Source organism: Poromitra crassiceps (assembly GCF_964638095.1).
Source record: "Poromitra crassiceps genome assembly, chromosome: 18".
Lineage (NCBI taxonomy): Eukaryota > Metazoa > Chordata > Actinopteri > Beryciformes > Melamphaidae > Poromitra > Poromitra crassiceps.
Window position 1 is genome coordinate 9,882,748 of NC_139636.1, and position 20,000 is coordinate 9,902,747.

The window sequence follows — 20,000 nt, forward strand, 5'->3', positions numbered from 1 at the left end:
TTAAAGAGACAGGCTCATATTGACCATTATCAGTCATAGCAGCGGTCGGAAAAGTACCGGGTCTTTTTAAATCTTAGTATAGAACCTGTTCTACAGCAATAGTACCGCGGTTCGGGGGTAGTACCGGTAGTACCTACATCCCTAGTTTACAGGACTGTTATATCTAACAGCCTGGGCTCAGCTAAACACAGGTGTGTTTACCTGCGTAGTCAGGCTAAATTTTGGTGGCTAAATGTTGGAGGGAAAAACTATTTTCAAAGGGAGGTCCCTTGACCTCTCACCTCAAGATATCTGAATGAAAATACTGTCGGTTCTATCGATACCCACAAGTCTCCCCTTTACAGATAAGGTAGCATTTTTTGATAAAGTACGGTAGTTTAGCGCAAGCATTTTTCGACAAGGCAGCGCAGATCGTCAGAACAACGGATCACAACACTGACGGAGTTTCAACAGACCTGCATTTGCCGATAAACCCCAGACAATCTCCCTCTATTTCACAGCCTCATGGTGGCAGGTCTGTAATCAGCCTTCAATATACCAGTTCATGTTCCCTGCCAGATCCTTAAGTCAAGTTGCCGTGTGTGTCATCTCTTGCTCTCTCTAGCTTCCTGTTCTTCTGTTGTCCCGAGACATGTTAAGGCTGTTTCATGTCCAGCATTTTTATCTTAAAGACACTGTCGACACAGACACTTGTCTTACAACCATAAAACAGCATTCACACCAAAAGCGATTTTTTTCAGTCAGAACGCTATGAAAATCATGTTGAGAGCGCTTCCATTGTGCACAAAACACAGCGCACAGAGCGTTTTTTTTGTGCTCCGTTTGTTTTCCCCTGTAGTCACGTGCAGTACAGATCAGAACACAACGACCACAAGGACGGTAGCCAGCTGGTTTTGTCTGTTTGATGTTGTTCACTGTCAACATGAAAGCCAGATTATTGCTAATTCTCGTCTAGCGCGTCCTTACATAGAAAATGAATTGCAGAAAGACGCTGGCAGCTCCAAAAACGCGTTTGGTCTGAATGTAGCCTTATACCTGCCTCGTTTAGACCTTGGCTGTGTATTGGACTTTTGGATTCTTGCCTGCTCCTTGTCGGATGTGTTTGTCAGTTTGGACAGCGCCTTCTCCAGGGTTTTGACTTCTGACCTTTGCCTGCCTGCCTCACCCTCCTCACCGTGTGCAAGAAAGTCACTGAACTGCAGCAGCTCTGCCTCGGGCGTTAGCATTTGGGTCGTAGCCCCTTGATTAGCCTGCTAGCACCAGCCGTGACACAGATGCTCCCTCTTGTTGTGATGGAAGAGCTGGCGTTTGACTCAAGCTTGGCAGAAGTGAGTTCGATGGAAACAGCTAGTCACCGCAAATAACCCCCCCCAGTAAGTAACGCATGGATGGGCCCAAAGCCAGGCAGCACCGGCTGCTCCCCCCTGTACCGCCCGGTACTGGCTCAGTCCGCTGTAGCAGGAGGAAGGAAGGGGAGTGGACTCGCAATGAGACGGGTCGGTTCTGTTTACTGTCGCTTCTTTTCTTCTTGAGCTTCTCCTTCCATTTGTTTCTCCTGGTTGTCTTTAATTAGCTTTGTGTTCACCTATGATTGTCCTCTTTCCTGCTGACGAATGGAAAGTTCTGAAATGTTCTGGAAAGCTCATGATCAGCATGTCCTAGCCCAAGTTTGGGAGAACTCCCTCGTCATCAAATTGACACCTAAATAAAACAAGTTTTTCTCGGTGGTGTGTGTGTTGGGGGAGGAATTTTATTTAATGAGAACTGGTATAAGGGAGTAGAAGCCACTGGGAAGTTGATGCATTTGTTGTTGTTGTTGTGTGTGTGTGTGTGTGTGTGTGTGTGTGTGTGTGTGTGTGTGTGTGTGTGTGTGTGTGTGTGTGTGTGTGTGTGTGTGTGTGTGTGTGCGCGTGTGCGTGTGCGTGTGCATGTGCACCCATATTAAAGTGAGTGGACACTATTTCTGAAGCATTTACATTATTCAGAGGGTTGAGAGAGAGAGAGAGACAGAGAGAGAGCAATTAGGACATCTGGTCCTCCTGTCTGTCTTCGTTAAAACCTGTCCCGCTTGTGAACCAAGTGATGTTTCTGTGCAGAAACAAGCCCAGGCTCTGTGTCTTCTGGCTTCAGTACGCTTCAGCGACTTCCCCACACTTCTGTCCACTCAAATGACGATGGCTCCGTGTTGTCCTCCTTTGTAAAACAGCACATGAAAGCTACTGGAGCACAGTTCTCTCTGTGTATGTCTGTTCCTGTCAGTGGAGCTCTGTGAACCCAAACAAGTTCTACTGGCACAAAGTCAGCAGGCTCAGCATGGCAGTGGAGTCAGGTTAGGATAGACATGAACTTAGTCAATAAAGTAGGGATGTCATGATACTAGAATTTCTACTTCGATACCGATACCCAGGAAAATATCGATACTCGATACCATTTTCGATACCACGCGGCGGGATGACAACAACCCATCAAGAGGCATAAAAAATAAACTAAGACAGATGGACGGACAGATGATGCACGCTTCTCCATAATCTAGGCCTGATCAATTAAAAACGTTGACCTATTACACCTGCTCTAGTCATCAGCCTATCATAACACAGCAGATTACCCCTGTTCTAGTCATCAGCCTATCATAACACAGCAGATTACACCTGCTCTAGTCATCAGCCTATCATAACACAGCAGATTACATCTGCTCTAGTCATCAGCCTATCATAACACAGCAGATTACACCTGCTCTAGTCATCAGCCTATCATAACACAGCAGATTACATCTGCTCTAGTCATCAGCCTATCATAACACAGCAGATTACCCCTGTTCTAGTCATCAGCCTATCATAACACAGCAGATTACACCTGCTCTAGTCATCAGCCTATCATAACACAGCAGATTACATCTGCTCTAGTCATCAGCCTATCATAACACAGCAGATTACACCTGCTCTAGTCATCAGCCTATCAGAATACTTTGAACTTGTTGAAGCAAAAGATACCCACCAATGACAGGGAGGGAGAAATCAGTGGTATGTTTGATTTTTCATTAAGAGAAAGCACTGCTGATATTGATACTGTTTCAAATGTTTAGCATTCATACCTGTTGCAAATTAGTATTGTATCTGTTTAAAAATTTTAGTATTGATTTTTATGGATACTTTCGACAACCCTACAATAAAGATCCCCGTTTTGTGTAGCTGTAACTAAAGGATTTAACTCGTTAAATGAATGAAGAAGAAAAAAACATACCGTCGCTGTCGGGCAGAAACCTTGTATCTCCAAAAAAGCAATTTTTCACACGGAAGAAAAAACATTCCCAGTTTAACATTGTAATAAGCAGTAATAATAATAATTGTACTAAGCAGTAATATAACATATTTCGCTGGTCCAAACTACCTGAAACGTTCACAGGTGATTTTTGGGTACCCACTACATCCATTTATGGAGGGAAAAAAGAAGAAAATGGACGATGGAGATGCGAGGTTCTCGCCCGATGGCGACGATGCTTAAAGTGGGACTTGTGTGACGGGGTGAGTCAAGCATGGAATAAATAGGAGGAGCAGCTGTCAGCCATCTTCATGTGTACTGAGTAGACTCTGTGAGAGTGGCAGCGCTGACTCAGCATGCTGTCACTGTCTATCTCTGTCTATTCTCAGCTCCGTGCTGCGCCAGGAGGTTACCTAGTCCACTGACTCTCTCTCTCTCTCTCTCTCTCTCTCTCTCTCTCTCTCTCTCTCTCTCTCTCTCTCTCTCTCTCTCTCTATCTCTCAGCTCCGTGCTCCAGGTTACCTAGTCCACTGACTCTCTCTCTCTCTCTCTCTCTCTCTCTCTCTCTCTCTCTCAGCTCCGTGCTGCTCCATGAGGTCACCTAGTCCACTGACTCTCTCTCTCTCCCTCTCTCTCTCTTTCAGCTCCGTGCTCCAGGTTACCTAGTCCACTGACTCTCTCTCTCTCTCTCTCTCTCTCTCTCTCTCAGCTCCGTGCTGCTCCAGGAGGTTACCTAGTCCACTGACTCTCTCTCTCTCTCTCTCTCTCTCTCTCTCTCTCTCTCTCTCTCTCTCTCTCTCTCTCAGCTCCGTGCTCCAGGTTACCTAGTCCACTGACTCTCTCTCTCTCTCTCAGCTCCGTGCTGCTCCAGGAGGTTACCTAGTCCACTGACTCTCTCTCTCTCTCTCTCTCTCTCTCTCTCTCAGCTCCGTGCTCCAGGTTACCTAGTCCACTAACTCTCTCTCTCTCTCAGCTCCGTGCTGCTCCAGGAGGTTACCTAGTCCACTGACTCTCTCTCTCTCTCTCTCTCTCTCTCTCTCTCAGCTCCGTGCTCCAGGTTACCTAGTCCACTGACTCTCTCTCTCTCTCTCTCTCTCTCTTTCTCTCTCTCAGCTCCAGTTACCCTCCTGGAGCCGAGTGCACCAGCTTGACGTACGCCTAGGTGTAACGCTACGTCCGACGTAGAACTCAAAGTTACGACTAACTTAATTTTATGACTAGTGCAGCATGTAGTCTTAAGCCCTGTATGCGCTGCGCCTGGGTGTAACTTTTACATCTGGTATGGAGCAGGCGTAAAAGTTACACCCAAGCCGTACTCACTGACAGCTGTCTCATCTTGATCTACGCTGTCGGGACTGACAGCTCTGTGCTGTCAGTGCCGTTCAGTCCTGTGATGGGGGGAATCTTCTCCAAAAATATCGATCGATATGTGCTGTAAATGGACGTTTTGGGCGCGGGACCTCCGCTCGTCGGCGGGTTTTTAAAAGCTGATGCGTCGGAAGATCTTTCCATTTCTTCCTGACTTCGTCAACTGCCCGCAGTGCGCAGTCTGCCATCGCATTCAGTACTGATTGCACTTGTGATCAAATTCCATGCATCTTGTTTCTGTTTGTTTGTGTTGGCGCTGTTAAATTGAGCTGTGACAACGTTTCTATGCTTTGAATACAACTCTATAAGTTTGAGCTGAGTTGGAGCTGTCCGTCAGCTGTCTTGAGCTCGTCTGAGAGAAGTGTGTTGCTTGGCAACAAGCACGTATTCACGTGAACGTGCACGTCTGCAGCCTAAAGACCGGGCGCAGCTACGACCATGGTAAGTCAGGCTTGGTGCACTCGGTGTAAATTCAAATCACAACGTCGGGCGTAGCTAAGACCGGCGTAACAGTTAAGACCTACTTTTTTACGCCCAGCTGGTGCACTCGGCTCCTGGAGCATGGATATTGGCAGAAAGACAAGTGATGACTCGGCTGTACCCCAGTCAGACCTGTGAGAGCCCTGGACTCACACAGGAGCAGCACTTTGCGGAGGCAGCCCCCTCCCGCTTGGTGTCGGGTGGTTCGTTTAACGCACAGCTAGGAGTTGATTATGACTCACATATATGACTCTATATGTGTCATAGTTCTCTCATATAGATTGTCTGCAGAACAGGATCTTGCACAGGCTGCAGCACTCACTAAGAGAGTGACTTGAAGTGACTAGTACTAGTTGAGTTGCGAGTGGTTTTTTCGGGAAAGCCTTGTAAAATATTAAAATAAAATTGTAAAATAAGTACTAGCAGTGTACCTGGCGTTGCAAGAAGGTCCCAGGTTCGAAACCCTGGTCCGTCCCAGGTCCTTTCTGTGTGGAGTTTGCATGTTCTCCCCGTGTTTGTGTGGGTTTTCTCCTCCGGGTGCTCCGGTTTCCTCCCACCATCAAAGACATGTACAGTATGTTAGGGTTAATCCTCCTGTCAGGAGCAATGGCGGACGAACTGGAGTTGGTCCCCGGGCGCTGCACTGCGGCTGCCCACTGCTCCTAGTTCTAGGAAGGTTCCTAGTAGAGGATGGGTCAAATGCAGAGGATGAATTTCCCCATGGGAAAAAATAAAGGGTAACTTAACTTATAACTAACTTAACCTACCGCCATGCAAATTTGCAGCCCAATCCAACCTGAGGTGTGGGAGTGAGGTGGGTTTCAGGACTCTACATGTGGTTCCAGGACTGTCCAACCTGCCCGTGACCTTCCCCGGATCATAACCCACCACCATGCAACATCTCAGCCCAATCCGACCTTGGGTGTGGGCACGCACACCCGGTCTCCCCAAAGCTACTTCACACACAAACACATTGACATCCTTGAGGCAATTTCTTCCGCCGTTTTCAGTAATTGAATTGTTTGATCTGAAAGTGGCTTTGTGTAAAGAAAGAGTCTGGCAGAATAAAGGGTGCCCTCCTCCTCCCGGCACCCCTCCTCCTCCTCCTCCTCCTCCTCCTCCTCCTCCTCCTGGCACCCATGTGTCTCTAGGGGTCTTTGAAGTGCTGTCCTGGTACGACACACAGCAGACACTCCTTCCTCTACAGAGAAGATAGAGTTAAAACAGAGGAGAAGAGGGATGAGAGAAGAGAGAAGAGAGACAGAGAGCGAGAGAGAGAGAGAGAGAGAGAGAGAGATGGGAGAGTCAGGCAGAGATGAGAGAAGAGAGACAGAGAGAGAGAGAGATGGGAGAGGCAGGCAGGGATGAGAGTAGAGAGACAGAGAGAGAGAGATGGTAGAGTCAGGCAGGGATGAGAGAAGAGAGAGAGAGATGGGAGAGAGACGGGAGAGTCAGGCAGGGATGAGAGAAGAGCAAGAGAGAGAGAGAGAGATGGGAGAGTCAGGCAGAGATGAGAGAAGAGCAAGAGAGAGAGAGAGAGAGACGGGAGAGTCAGGCAGGGATGAGAGAAGAGCAAGAGAGAGAGAGAGAGAGATGGGAGAGTCAGGCAGAGATGAGAGAAGAGAGACAGAGAGAGAGAGAGACGGGAGAGTCAGGCAGGGATGAGAGAAGAGAGAGAGAGAGAGATGGGAGAGTCAGGCAGAGATGAGAGAAGAGAGACAGAGAGAGAGAGATGGGAGAGGCAGGCAGGGATGAGAGAAGAGCAAGAGAGAGAGAGAGAGACGGGAGAGTCAGGCAGGGATGAGAGAAGAGCAAGAGAGAGAGAGAGAGAGATGGGAGAGTCAGGCAGGGATGAGAGAAGAGAGACAGAGAGAGAGAGAGACGGGAGAGTCAGGCAGGGATGAGAGAAGAGAGAGAGAGAGAGATGGGAGAGTCAGGCAGAGAAGAGAGAAGAGCGAGAGAGAGACGGGAGAGTCAGGCAGGGATGAGAGAAGAGTGAGAGAGAGAGAGAGAGAGAGATATGGGAGAGTCAGGCAGGGATGAGATAAGAGAGAGAGAGAGAGAGAGATGGGAGAGTCAGGCAGGGATGAGAGAAGAGAGAGAGAGAGAGAGAGAGAGAGAGATATGGGAGAGTCAGGCAGGGATGAGATAAGAGAGAGAGAGAGAGAGAGATGGGAGAGTCAGGCAGGGATGAGAGAAGAGAGAGAGAGAGAGAGAGAGAGAGATATGGGAGAGTCAGGCAGGGATGAGATAAGAGAGAGAGAGAGAGACAGATGGGAGAGTCAGGCAGGGATGAGAGAAGAGAGAGAGAGAGATGGGAGAGTCAGGCAGGGATGAGATAAGAGAGAGAGAGAGAGAGAGAGATGGGAGAGTCAGGCAGGGATGAGATAAGAGAGAGAGAGAGAGAGAGATGGGAGAGTCAGGCAGGGATGAGAGAAGAGTGAGAGAGAGAGAGAGAGAGATATGGGAGAGTCAGGCAGGGATGAGATAAGAGAGAGAGAGAGAGAGAGATGGGAGAGTCAGGCAGGGATGAGAGAAGAGAGAGAGAGAGAGATGGGAGAGTCAGGCAGAGATGAGAGAAGAGCGAGAGAGAGACGGGAGAGTCAGGCAGGGATGAGAGAAGAGAGACGGGAGAGTCAGGCAGGGATGAGAGAAGAGAGAGAGAGAGAGAGAGATATGGGAGAGTCAGGCAGGGATGAGAGAAGAGTGAGAGAGAGAGAGAGAGATATGGCAGAGCCAGGCAGGGATGAGAGAAGAGAGAGAGAGAGAGAGATGGGAGAGTCAGGCAGAGATGAGATGAGAGAGACAGAGAGAGAGATGGGAGAGAAAAGGCATTAAGTTAAGTTATCCTTTCTTGTCCCTGTGCGGAAATGTATCCTCTGCATTTGACCCATCCTCTACTAGGAAGAAGAAGTAGAAGCGGTCTGCAGCCGCAGTGCAGCGCCCGGGCCACTGGCAGGAGTATTACATGTAACCAAACATAACATACATGTCTTTGACAGGAGTAGTAACTATTAACCCTAACATACATGTCTTTGACAGGAGTATTAACCCTAACATACATGTATTTGACAGGAGTATTAACCCTAACATACATGTCTTTGACAGGAGTATTAACCCTAACATACATGTCTTTGACAGGAGTATTAACCCTAACATACATGTCTTTGATGGTGGGAGGAAACCGGAGCACATGCAAACTCCACACAGAAAAGACCTGGGGCGGCCCGGGGTTCGAACCCGGGACCTTCTTGCTGTGAGTGCTAACCATTGACCTGTTCAGCGAAAGGAAAGTTAGGACGCTGCGTGATCGGAGAGGAGGGTGAGTGACAGAGATGACTCCATGAATGATGCATGGCTGTGTCTCTTCATTACGCTTTTCCAGCCAATTAGATGATGTCGGTAAACATACCAGACAGTAAGAGATGAGATGAGATGGAAGGGAGAGAGAGAGAGAGAGAGAGAGAGAGACACAGAGACAGAGAGACAGAGAGAGAGAGAGAGAGAGAGAGAGAGATACATAGAAAGAGAAGGGAGAAGGTGATATGATAAGCGGAGGAGGGGTATGTTGCTGTATGAAAATTGATTGGATTCTCTGGGCAAGAGGACAAGCAGTGGTGTAATGTAACTAAGTAATAATACTTAATACTTGTTCCAGTTACAGTACTTAAGTATTATGGGGGAGTATCTGTACTTTTACTTGAGTATTTATTTATATTTCTGTCAGATTTCACTTTTACTCCACTACATTTCCCAAATAAAATGTATACTTTTATTCCAATTTCCCCTAAGCATCGTCGATACTCGTTGCTTCAAAATAACATCGGAAGACATGTGGTTTTGGTAACCTGCAAGCAAGCAGGTTTAGCTCAATGCTCAATGTATTTCGCTTGCTTTTTTATACTTACAGGAAGTACATTTCATAGGACAAGAGAAGCGTATTGTGGTGTGTGTGTGTGTGTGTGTGTGTGTGTGTGTGTGTGTGTGTGTGTCTGTGTGTGTGTGTGTGTGTGTGTGTGTGTGTGTGTGCGTGTGTGCGCGCACGCATGTGTGTGTGTGTGTGTTGCTGATAAGAGAGAGAAAGGGGAGGACTTAAAGAAGGAGAGATGAGGATTTGAGAGGTTCGGCGGGCGGCTTTTCGCTGATGAAAAGTTGATGGTGGTTTTTAAAATACACCTCTCTCCGCTCCGCTCGGCTTGTCTGGTCTGGTCTGCTGGCTGCTGGTGTCAGCATGTTTCTACCTCACTGCCTTGGCCTCATTCAAAAGGAGGAGAGCTTTTATGTTTCTGATAAAGCTCAGCCTCTAAGACCCCTCCTGGCTGCTCGACAATCCTTCATGTTTGATGTGCTGTTGAAGGACGGCGTGCCAGGAGGAGCAGAGAGAGGGACCTGTGAATAAGACCTGGCAGCCTCTGTTTTGGCTTCTCTCAGTGTCATAGTCTATGAGGACAGACATTAGTCATGGTTGAGAGAGAGCATGTGTGTGTGTGTGTGTGTGTGTGTGTGTGTGTGTGTGTGTGTGTGTGTGCGTGTGTGTGGGTCCCTTGTCTCCCGCCTCCTATCTCTATTGTCATCGGTAGGCCATGTGTCTTATGTGGCTGCCCGTAATAAAGCCATTCATCACCTTCGCCGTTTGCCACAAACGCCACGCTGCACCGCTACGAGATGATGTCTCACTCTGTCCTGCACAGCAGATGCAGCTCGCTGGAGTGGAATCGGCAACGTCCCAGGCTGGTGTGTGTGCGTGTGTGTGCGTGTGAGTGTGCGTGTGCGTGCGTGTGTGTGTGTGTGTGTGTGTGTGTGTGTGCGCGCTTAACGTAAGTTCAAACTTGTGTGTATCCAACAGTATGTGTGCGTACGTGCATATTGTCTCACACGCACGCACGCGCATACACGTACAAACGCACACACAGGTCTTTTTCCTCAGTAGATGCAGCCCACACACACAGATAACAGAATCTCATCAAATGGGGGTCCGTGTCCACAATGTGCACTAAATTATGAAAAAAATTATGAAAAAGTTTGAGAATCACTGCCATAGGAGAATCATTTCTGGTTCCACAAAGAACCTTTTAATAGCCTGCTGGATAGCTTTAGCTTGAACTTTAGATCATGACTGGATTGGCCTCGTCGTAGGGGAATATATATACGAAGGTGTCTTCTCTGCCATCAGCGGAGAATGAAGGGATCTCCTACTCCTGTTTGACCTTCTGATGACATCATTCACCTTATATGGACCAAGGATTCGAGGCATCCCATTTTACCACATGGGTATTGTTTACCACTGCCTTGGCCCTTTCGGGTCCTCTCCCTTGATCCCAACATAGTCGGCTAATAAAGTGCCTGATGAAAAATGAAGCTTAAAATACGTTAATAGACTAGAGAATGTAATTAATATTAATTTTCCTCATGAATGATGCATCATTTCACCCGCCCGCAACCCATCCGCTATTAATAAGAAATAAGAATGTATTTTTATGATCCGCACCGCAGGATTTCCACAGTCAGCGCGGGTATATCTGCAGCCTGCGCATCACTACTGGAGAGCCATTTCCTTCACTTTTATTTTTCAGTGTTATATGTAGTATAATATGTAGTGTTATATGTATGTATGTATGTATGTATGTATGTATGTATGTATGTATGTACAGTATGTATATGTTATTATGTGCAGGCAGAGTGTGAAAGGTAACAGCGGTACGTGGAGCGGCCAGGTGCTTGGCTATATGCAGCGTCACAGTCCAGTCCCCACGCTAACTAATGGGCTCTTATTTAGCCATCAATCCCCCCCAGCTGATGTCAGCTGCTTTTTCCGCTGCTCCGCGGTCATACATAAGCAATGAGCGATTGTCGGTCAACTCACATTACGGTCCGCTGAGGAGACGGCTGATGGCGGAGTGTGTAATGGACAGTTGCCAAAGTCACACCCTCTTCTGGGCTATAGGCATGTGAACCCAGGGATTTCATCCGCCATTCTTTTTTCCATAGGCATTTTCGTAGAACGCTTTCGTAGACTCAGTTCTCAGTCTCTATCCGCTTCGTTTGTTCACCAGATGTCTGGGAGCCAAGAGGTCAAACCAAGCGATTCAGCTATATTTAGAATCAGGGGAGACCAAACATTTATTTCACTCGGAGAAAACTGAAGAAGAAGAAAAAAAATCGGATTTTACCCCCCCCCCTTTTTTTTTTTTTTTTTTATAGTTTTGGTCCCAGTGAAATGTTATAATATATGGTCTCCCCTGATTCTAAATATAGCTGCTTTTTGACTACGTAAAACTATTTTTATAAGCATTCTACGAAATGTATGGAAAAAATAATGGCGGATAAAATCCCCTCGTTCGTATACCTAACCTTGAAGGGGGCGTGACTTTGGCACTCCATCACCCCCCCCCCCCACCCCCCCCTCCCCTGAAGCTCTTCAGAAGTGTGGGAGAAGCCCCTGCAGCATCACTCAACCAGCATGATCAGCAGATCTGAAGCTGATAGAGCCGTGCGTCAAAAACCACTGCAGGGTGTTTGGTGCTGCAGGGAAGTTGCTGATTGTATGTTAAATTTACATTTCAATTAACGAGAACATTAATATTTATGGCTATACTAAGCAACCTTCCTATGGTCACTTAACCTTTGACCCATATTTACATGTTAAATGCCTAAAACTCAATAAACTCATCAAAAAAGTAACATCTGTGTTCGTCACAGAACAGTGAGCTTGGAATGTGCAAATGCCCAAATCTCATAGACATAACTTTGACAAATGATAACTTCTTGTCTTCTAGAAGAAGGTGGACACCTCTTATTATGCATCTCCTTAAAGTGTGAGAACTATAATTATCATTGGTCGCTCACTCAATCTTGGTAATTTGACTTTATTATGTTTTTGACCAATAGCGTTATTATATTCTATCTGTATTAAGTAATGGGAGTTGTGTACGTTTAGCTGATGATAGGTTTAACATTCATACTTCCATTGGTGAGGACATACTATGCAGTCTAGTTGGAATGGTGTTGATGTTCAAATTGGATAATTATTTGTTTCCGGGCTTTAGTTGGAGGGAAAACAGCAATGTGCCATTTTATTCTTATTCAAAATCATACTGATTGCTGAATAATCTTACATAGATCTGGACTTTCTCACTGGCTTGTTGTTCTTGGCCAGCTCCTTGGCTCAGGTTTAGTAGAGGTTGTTTCAGAAGGAAACAAACAGTTGGTGAATCGGGGCTTCTTCGCTGAAGAGAATTGCTTTCTAAGGGCCTTGCATGGCAAATAGGGTCGTATCAGTGAGAGGATAGCTCTATACCGCCCGTAATAAACATTCTAAATGGCTTCTGGGCTGGCCTCGCCAAAGGCCAGGTTATTCCAAAGTAATAGAAATGTGAAAGCTCTCGAGTCTCTCATTTATCTCTGTTTGGTTCACTTATGCATGTGCACAGTATTGATTTAGGACTGCTGCGTTTGCACAATTCCTCTGCCTTCTGTAATGAAACACTCCTCCGCTCCAGCTCTCTCCTCCTTCCTGCTCCTTCCTCCTGCATCGCCCTCTGTGCACTTTCACTCTCCACCTGGCTGTCACCCATCCTCCTGGCTGCTTCCATCTGCACACACACACACACACACACACATGCACACACACACGCACACACACACACGCATGCACACACACACACACACATGCATGAACACACACGCACACACACACGTACACACACACTCACACACACACACACACACACACGCATGAACACACACGCACACACACACACACACACACACACACACATACACACACACGCATGCACGCACACACACGCACGCACGCACACGCACGCACACACATACATGCATGCACACGCGCACACGCACGCACACACACACACACACATACACACACACACACACACACACACACGCACACACACACACACCTCATCATTCTTACTCGTCTTCCCCATCTTCACTCAGTTTCGAATTGCCTTCCTCCTCTACCCATTAACCTCTCCTTTCTCCCCATTTGCAAGTTCACCCTGTGTCACAAATCATAACCTGCTGTATCTGTGGAGAGATAAAGTACGTATCTGAAGATGGACCTTATTTTGGGCCTTATCCCTGTAGGATCATAATGGCTGAGTATCTCGAGGTCATTGATTCCCACAGCTCTACCAAGAGTTCCTCTCGTCTCCAGGGTTCAAAATGAAGCCATTTCATCACCTTACAGCAACAACAACATAACAACAGCAGATGGGACTATTGGCCTTGGTGGAGGTCTTCTCGTTGTCTTTACTCTACTATCTTTTTTATTTAGCCATACTGAAAAGTACAGGTGGCAGGTTTGAGGCTAAGTCCAGTTGTCTCTGTGTATCTGAAGTCCTCCTCTCTCCTCTCCTCTCTGGCCCATGCAGACCTGGACCTGCGTTACTTCTGGAAGTGGAGTGTGTTTGAGGACTACCTGCTGTTCTGCCTGGGCTTGACGGTGCTGTGTGCTCTGCTCACCATGCTGCTCCTGGACTCGGCCGTGTTCGTGGAGGCGCTGGGCTCTCTCGCCCTGCTGTTCGAGGCCATGCTGGGCCTGCCACAGCTGCTGCAGAACCTCCAGAACCACTCCACCCGAGGCATGAGGTACGGGCCAACACCGCGATTACTCTAACTCACACACACTGAGATGCAGATTGACAACAAGTGACTATGTAACCTACATTGTGTGTCCCTCCTGCACCTGAGGATCGAACTCAGAACCTCTGACGTGGTCGGTGGACTCTCTACCCATGAGCCCTAGCATCTGTAGCTAGAACATTTCGTCAACAGGGGCGTGTCTAGGGGATGATTGGTCACCCCAAATTCCTGAGTTATGACTGGCTGTTGCCCATAGAGACACTGCATGAAATAGGCCACGCCCATCACGGGGGATAGCGCTCCATTCACTCCCATACACCAGCGTCATTTTCCTTGAATTAAACATAGCTAAAAGCTGTTGTGTGGTGGGCTGCGCAGACAACACATGTAAATAATCACCAATTAAAGTTTTTGTGTACTCCCGAGCAAAACAAGGAAGCCGTTGAGAAGAAAAATGTGGATCTAGCTGTCAATGAAGTAAGTTGGAGTGTTCATCTTCCGTATATAAGATCTTTGTGTGCAGCACGCGACATAGGAGAACGCCAGGATTGGGGGGTGAGTTTCAGGAAGCAGAAAGTCAGCAGACAAACGTTGTGATCAGCTCACGTCTCGTTCGCAGTAAACGCACACAAACGTCCCATTATTTGACACTAGCCAGTTCCTCCTAGATATCTGCAAAACTATCTGTATCTGACGAGAGTTCCTTTGTTCGCCATGTTAGCCACGGTTTGTTTTGCTAGAAGTTGGCACCATAGTTGGTCCTTTGTATTTTCCCCCCATGTTGGGCGTGGTTTCTGAATGATGACGTGTTCCACAGTGTCTCTATGTTAGAGGTAGGGCCATCAAGCCAGTTAATTAATCTTTCTAAAACTACGCTCCTTGAAGGGCCATATTGTTGTTTGTTTTTGCATTAAAAAAAGTCATCTATTTCAGAACACTACTTCATCAGATTCTGCCCTAAAATTGCTATAATGGTGAAAGCTGGTGTTAGGGTCATAAAAAAGATCTATTACGGGAGAAAAGAGCAATAGCTGGTGATTACATGTGTTTGCAATTTGAATGAGGAGGAACTCATTGAAGAAAGGAGGGAAGAAAAACATCTCAGATTGCAGAATAGCGAGTTTTTGATCTATACAGTCAACAAGCTCAAGTACACGGAAACATTAGAGGACACTCAGGGTTCATAGCTTGAATAGAGCCAGAGACAGCGAGAGCGACAAGACGCTTACATCCAGCCTGACTGGAAAGGTGGCGAGTCACCATGATGTCATGATGACATCACTTCCCTGACACACTGTTTGTGTTCATGAAAGAGACGAATGAGAGCGTACCGCGGCCCTCCTGCCCCTGGACTTTTCAAACAGCTTGGCTCAAAGACTAGAAAGTGGAGCCGCAATATGACCACTTCTCTTTCATTGTATGCTCTTTTCTCTCTCTCTCTCTCTCTCTCTCTCTCTCTCTCTCTCTCTCTCTCTCTCAAGATCAACAAGGATTTATTTATGGAGAAGGATCAAGAGATCCCTCACCCGCTGTGTTCTTGATAGAATTCTGACCTGCTACATTTTGAGCTACTTCATGAAAGGTGCAGACCACAGCCGTGTATATAGAAGAGTCGCGACATCTCCATTCTCTCCAATGGACCCGTTTTTTTTACTCTCAAGAGTTCCCGAAAGTAAGGTTCTGGATTAAGCAGCGCTTGTCGAGTTGCAGCAAAATGGACCGTCCGTTTGTCATGTACTTTGAAACGGGTCAGACGTTTAAAGAATCAAATTGGATATTATCAGCTTTATTTTAGCATTCAAACGTAGCGCAAGCCGAGCCCCCTTCCTGGCTATTCATCGGCTATTGAGTCACGCATTTTGGCCCTCCGCCGACGCCACTCTCTTACTAGATTGCTCTGGTGCAGACTGTGTCTGAATTGAGTTGAGGGCCACCCTGAAAGTTCCACAGGGGGCAGGAGAGAGGGAGACAGATGAAAGGCTTGGCTTGCATCATGTGTTGTTCCAGTCCGAGCATAGTGCTGCTAGTGTGGAAAGGTCAATGTGCTCAAACTGATGACCCAACTGTGGGATCAATTACTCTCCTAATGGCACGGAGCCTCCTACTAATTATCACCATTATTGCATCATTACGGGGCCTCTTGGGGTGTGTTTTGTGTTTATGATGTGCGTGCATAAATAAGTGCAGTCCCACACTGTGCTGGTGGTCACACATCACTGGGAAAAGGACCATAGGGACATAACTGAATATTTCTGCGGTCACTTACAAGACTCATTTGGACTCGCACGTTGTTGTGTGTGTGCAGAGCGAGGGTGAGGCACATCACATGCTCACCACCAGGGGGATATGATGATGAGAGGAATGGCTACAGTTAGCATCTTGCTGTGACATCAGTTGGATGTAGCAACTCTCCCTGTTTGACCAAAAAGACGATGGGATTTCATGCAAGACGGCCCAACTTCAACTCACTTCCTGTCATTTTGTCACGTGGGTTTTGCCCATGGTTTTCCAGGGACACGCCCACTTAGGAGACTTTGGGCAGATCTGAGTCAATGGCTGACCACGCCCATTTAGGAGACTTGCTGCCACCATTTGTTAGAAGCGGCGGAGCCTGCGGTGACCCATCTATAGTCATATAATATCTCTGGTTTGACTCTTCGTTTCCCATCTTTTTGAATAGGTTTAGTCTCGCTAGAAATCTAACTTGACTTTTGAAGCATGTTTTCACATGCCTACCACTGGTAGCCGGAGGGGTTGAGGGAGGCCTGCTGCTGTGACAGACACAGGACTTCTCTCACTCATACATCACTCATCACTCGTCCGCTTCTCTGCCTCTCCTCTCCATCTTGTCGTTAATCCCTCCCCCCGAGGTGTTGTGTTGTTGTTGTTTTTTTCCCTCTCACTATTTTTCTGGCCCAGTTTCTTCTTCTTCATTTGTTTATGTCAGAGATCTCCCCAAAGCATCAACATACCGTGGAGAGATACCTTCTGAGGAAAAGAGGAGAAGAAGAAGAGGGGGTGAGAAGGGCTTTCCCCCGAGTGACAGTCTTGTACCGTGTCCCTGCAGAGGAGAGATGGAGTGCGTGCCCCGAGGAATGCCTCGGCACCCTCTCTCTCTCCCCACCTTCCACGTTTTGTCGAAATTAACTGTCGCTCAATGTGGTGCGATAGCAGCTTTTATACTGAAGCTGCAGAGGAAGGACGTTTTCACCTCCTTATCAAACCCATTGGTTAAACACAGCGAATAAGCTCTGGACATGTTTTCTTCAAGTCCAGCTGCTGTTTTACGTGTCAAGGCTCAGATAATAGTCGAGCATCGGCAGATTGCGCGCGAGCTCCCAGCATGCACCGAGGCATTTATGGTCAGTGCTGCAACCAACTGATGGTCATGTTACATTGCACAGTGATGATAAGTGAGAAACGGGCTGTTGGAGAAAAATATAAGTTCCATTGGCATTTCCTAATCAATAAGCTATATTTGCATACACATAATTAACGCTATGAGTTATTAGTCATAAGACATCTCACACATGCAGAAATGGAGACGCACATACATAGGAGGAGATTTCTTCACCCTCTGCTCCACAGCACACGGAGGTCAAAACAAACTTTCACCCACTGCATGAGGTTGACCTCGCTGATACAGACAGGCAGCCCTGTAGGCTCCAAGTCAAGTCATCGCCCCTCCTCTCTGTCTGTTTCTCTCTGCCTTCCTTTGCCTATAAAGCGTATGTCAAATTGCAGTCAAGCATATTGCCTAGGCTCTCTCACATGCTCGCCGCAGTTTCCCACTGGACTCCTAGTCGCTGCTTTGTGCAGCCTTCTGGCTTTTGAGGCAATATGTGATAACGCTTCTCAGGCTCTCTTGCCTGGTCACTGCAAAATACAGCCTGTCAAGAGAGTTTCTAATGGTCCTGAGGCCTTCTTTATTATTTACATTGGGGCGTCCCCCCTTGTCTCAAGAAACCCACAAGATACTAACTTAGGTTATTATATAAACCATACATATTTACAGTTATATACAATGTCATTTTGACACACCCACAATATGCAAACATTTCAGATTCTTTTAGATATCAGACGACAGCTCAGTAAGGAATTATGAAATGAACACACGTAATTAACGCTATGAGTTATTAGTCGTAAGACATCTCACACATGCAGAAATAGAGACGCACATACATAGGAGGAGATTTCTATACATATTGCCAGAGAATGTTATGGTAATAAATATACTTTCATAAGACACCTTCCTGGACTCCTGGCTTCAATTCATTTGGTTTAGATAGGCTGTTGTAATTATCACATTAGCGGATGAAGAGTGGAAATTCCATTCTCTAACACGGGCCATTAAAAAAGCGACGATGAAAAGCCATTGTGTGCAGTTTCACTCTGAAACGACCGTATTATCAGCACATGACTGAGCATCGCAAAACCCAACTGAAAGGACTCAAATGAACAGTTACAAATCATAGTTTTACCACATAGGTCAAGAAATGTGGTGAACACACTGGCTCAGTGGACTGACTTCTTCATTTAATTTCATTTAATTTCTTTCTCTGTCTGTCTTGTAAAGTGCGGCGCCCCCCCCGTAGCGCACGCTGTTACAAAAATCTTCTGGAGGCTCGCGCCCGACGCGACTACTAGCGCAATGACGTCATATTTGGCGCGTGCTCGCTCGCTCGCTCGCACCCGGCTCACTGCGACCGCCATAAGGATGGCCTGGTGCTGTCAGGGATGCTGTAGGTGCTGCGCTGTTAATCTGACCCATTTCACATGAGGAGGTGTCCTGAGGGCGTGCTGCTGTACTGTACATCTGGACCTGGCACGTCCTGGGAGACGCAGTGCTGCTGATTCAGAAATGAATGAATAGCATCCACGGCAAAGAGCAAATGCACAATAACGTTAGATGAGGTGTCTGGCATGACTGATGAACAAGCTAGCAGCATCAATTCACAAAACTCACAGAGCGCTGGCTAAGTCCACGCATCGACAGTCAGATCACGCGCGCTACCAAAAAACTTCCAAGCCGGGCCGGTTGGCTAAATGTCTGGAGGAAAGTGTAAGAATGACTGATGATATTTGGAGTGTGAAATGATGAGATTTGTTCGGAATGCTCTCCTGATGGGATTTCTTTTCTTTTTAATAACTTACAAATAGATTTCTTTTAAAGCATTTTTTTTATCTATCTTTGCCCTGCATTATAATCTTGCCGTACAGGTGTGCTTTTTATTCCATAAACAATATGCTCAACTCTACTTTCTAAGGGCCTGTGTCCACCTGGCGTCTTTTCCTCAGGTCCAGCGTCTATTTTCAATTGTTTCCAATGGGAGGAGAGCGTATGCGAGCGCACACGGACGTGTAGAGAAAGTGCAGAGCGCCCAGCGTCTTTTTTCGGCGTTTTTGTGCGCCGACTCCCAGCGCTTCCAGCTGAAAATATTTTAACTTTTCAGAAAGACGCTGGTGTCGGCTGCTCCTTTTCTGGTAACTAATCATATGGAAAAACTATCGCAACAGAGACAGAACGGCTCAATTGTGGGAGCAGATCGGCTAGACACTTAATATTTCTGGTGAGTGTTGTGCTTACTGCTTTTAATAGCGTAGCCTACCTGTGTTGTTAGCTTGCTAGCTGTCAGCTATCAAGCTGAACTAACGTTACTTGCAGACTGCTTCCTTGTATATTGTGCGCTGGGATCAGCGTTCCCCAGCGCACTCCCAGCTTTTAACGTCGGAAAAAGAAGCTAGGTGGACACAGGCCCTAAGTGCTGTATTCAATGACATATAACTATTATGAAAGACAGCACAATATTAAAAGACCTTATCCAGCAAATACTCATCGATAAGCTGTAGCTTAGTACTTTTGCTCTTATATTTTCTAATGAGTTAAAGGATATGGGTTCACCCAAAAAGTAAAATTCACTCAGTATCTATTCAGCCCCATGTCGATGGAAGGACGGGTGACGTTTTTTAGTCCACAAAATAGTCCTGGAGTTTCACAGCAAAGCACCATTGCAGCATTCTCCTAAAACAGTGGTTCCCAAACTGGGGTATGCGTACCCTAGGGGTAAGTGGAGGTACTACAAGCGTTTTCTGAAAATCAAGTTTTTTTTAAACCACATTTACGCTTCCAAAGTCATAAAAGTGGTCCTCATGTGTGAAGATTATCTTGCTGAACACGAACGTTGCCATTTCATGAACCTTTGTTAACCACAGACCTCATTTCAGACATTAATTAACCAAAAATCCCATTGACTTTGAGACAAAAGAACCGGAAGTGCCGGGGACTT

The 20,000-nt window shown here is 46.7% G+C and overlaps 1 protein-coding gene across 1 annotated transcript in view; it reads left to right on the plus strand.

Annotated features, from left to right (window-relative positions):
* LOC310792778 (solute carrier family 66 member 2) overlaps positions 1-20,000 on the plus strand; it is a 71,265-nt gene that overhangs the window by 33,426 nt on the left and 17,839 nt on the right. The window contains exon 3 of the mRNA XM_083654527.1: positions 13,503-13,719. Within this exon, the coding sequence (XP_083510653.1) occupies positions 13,503-13,719 (217 nt within the window). The remainder of the gene's footprint in view (positions 1-13,502; positions 13,720-20,000) is intronic.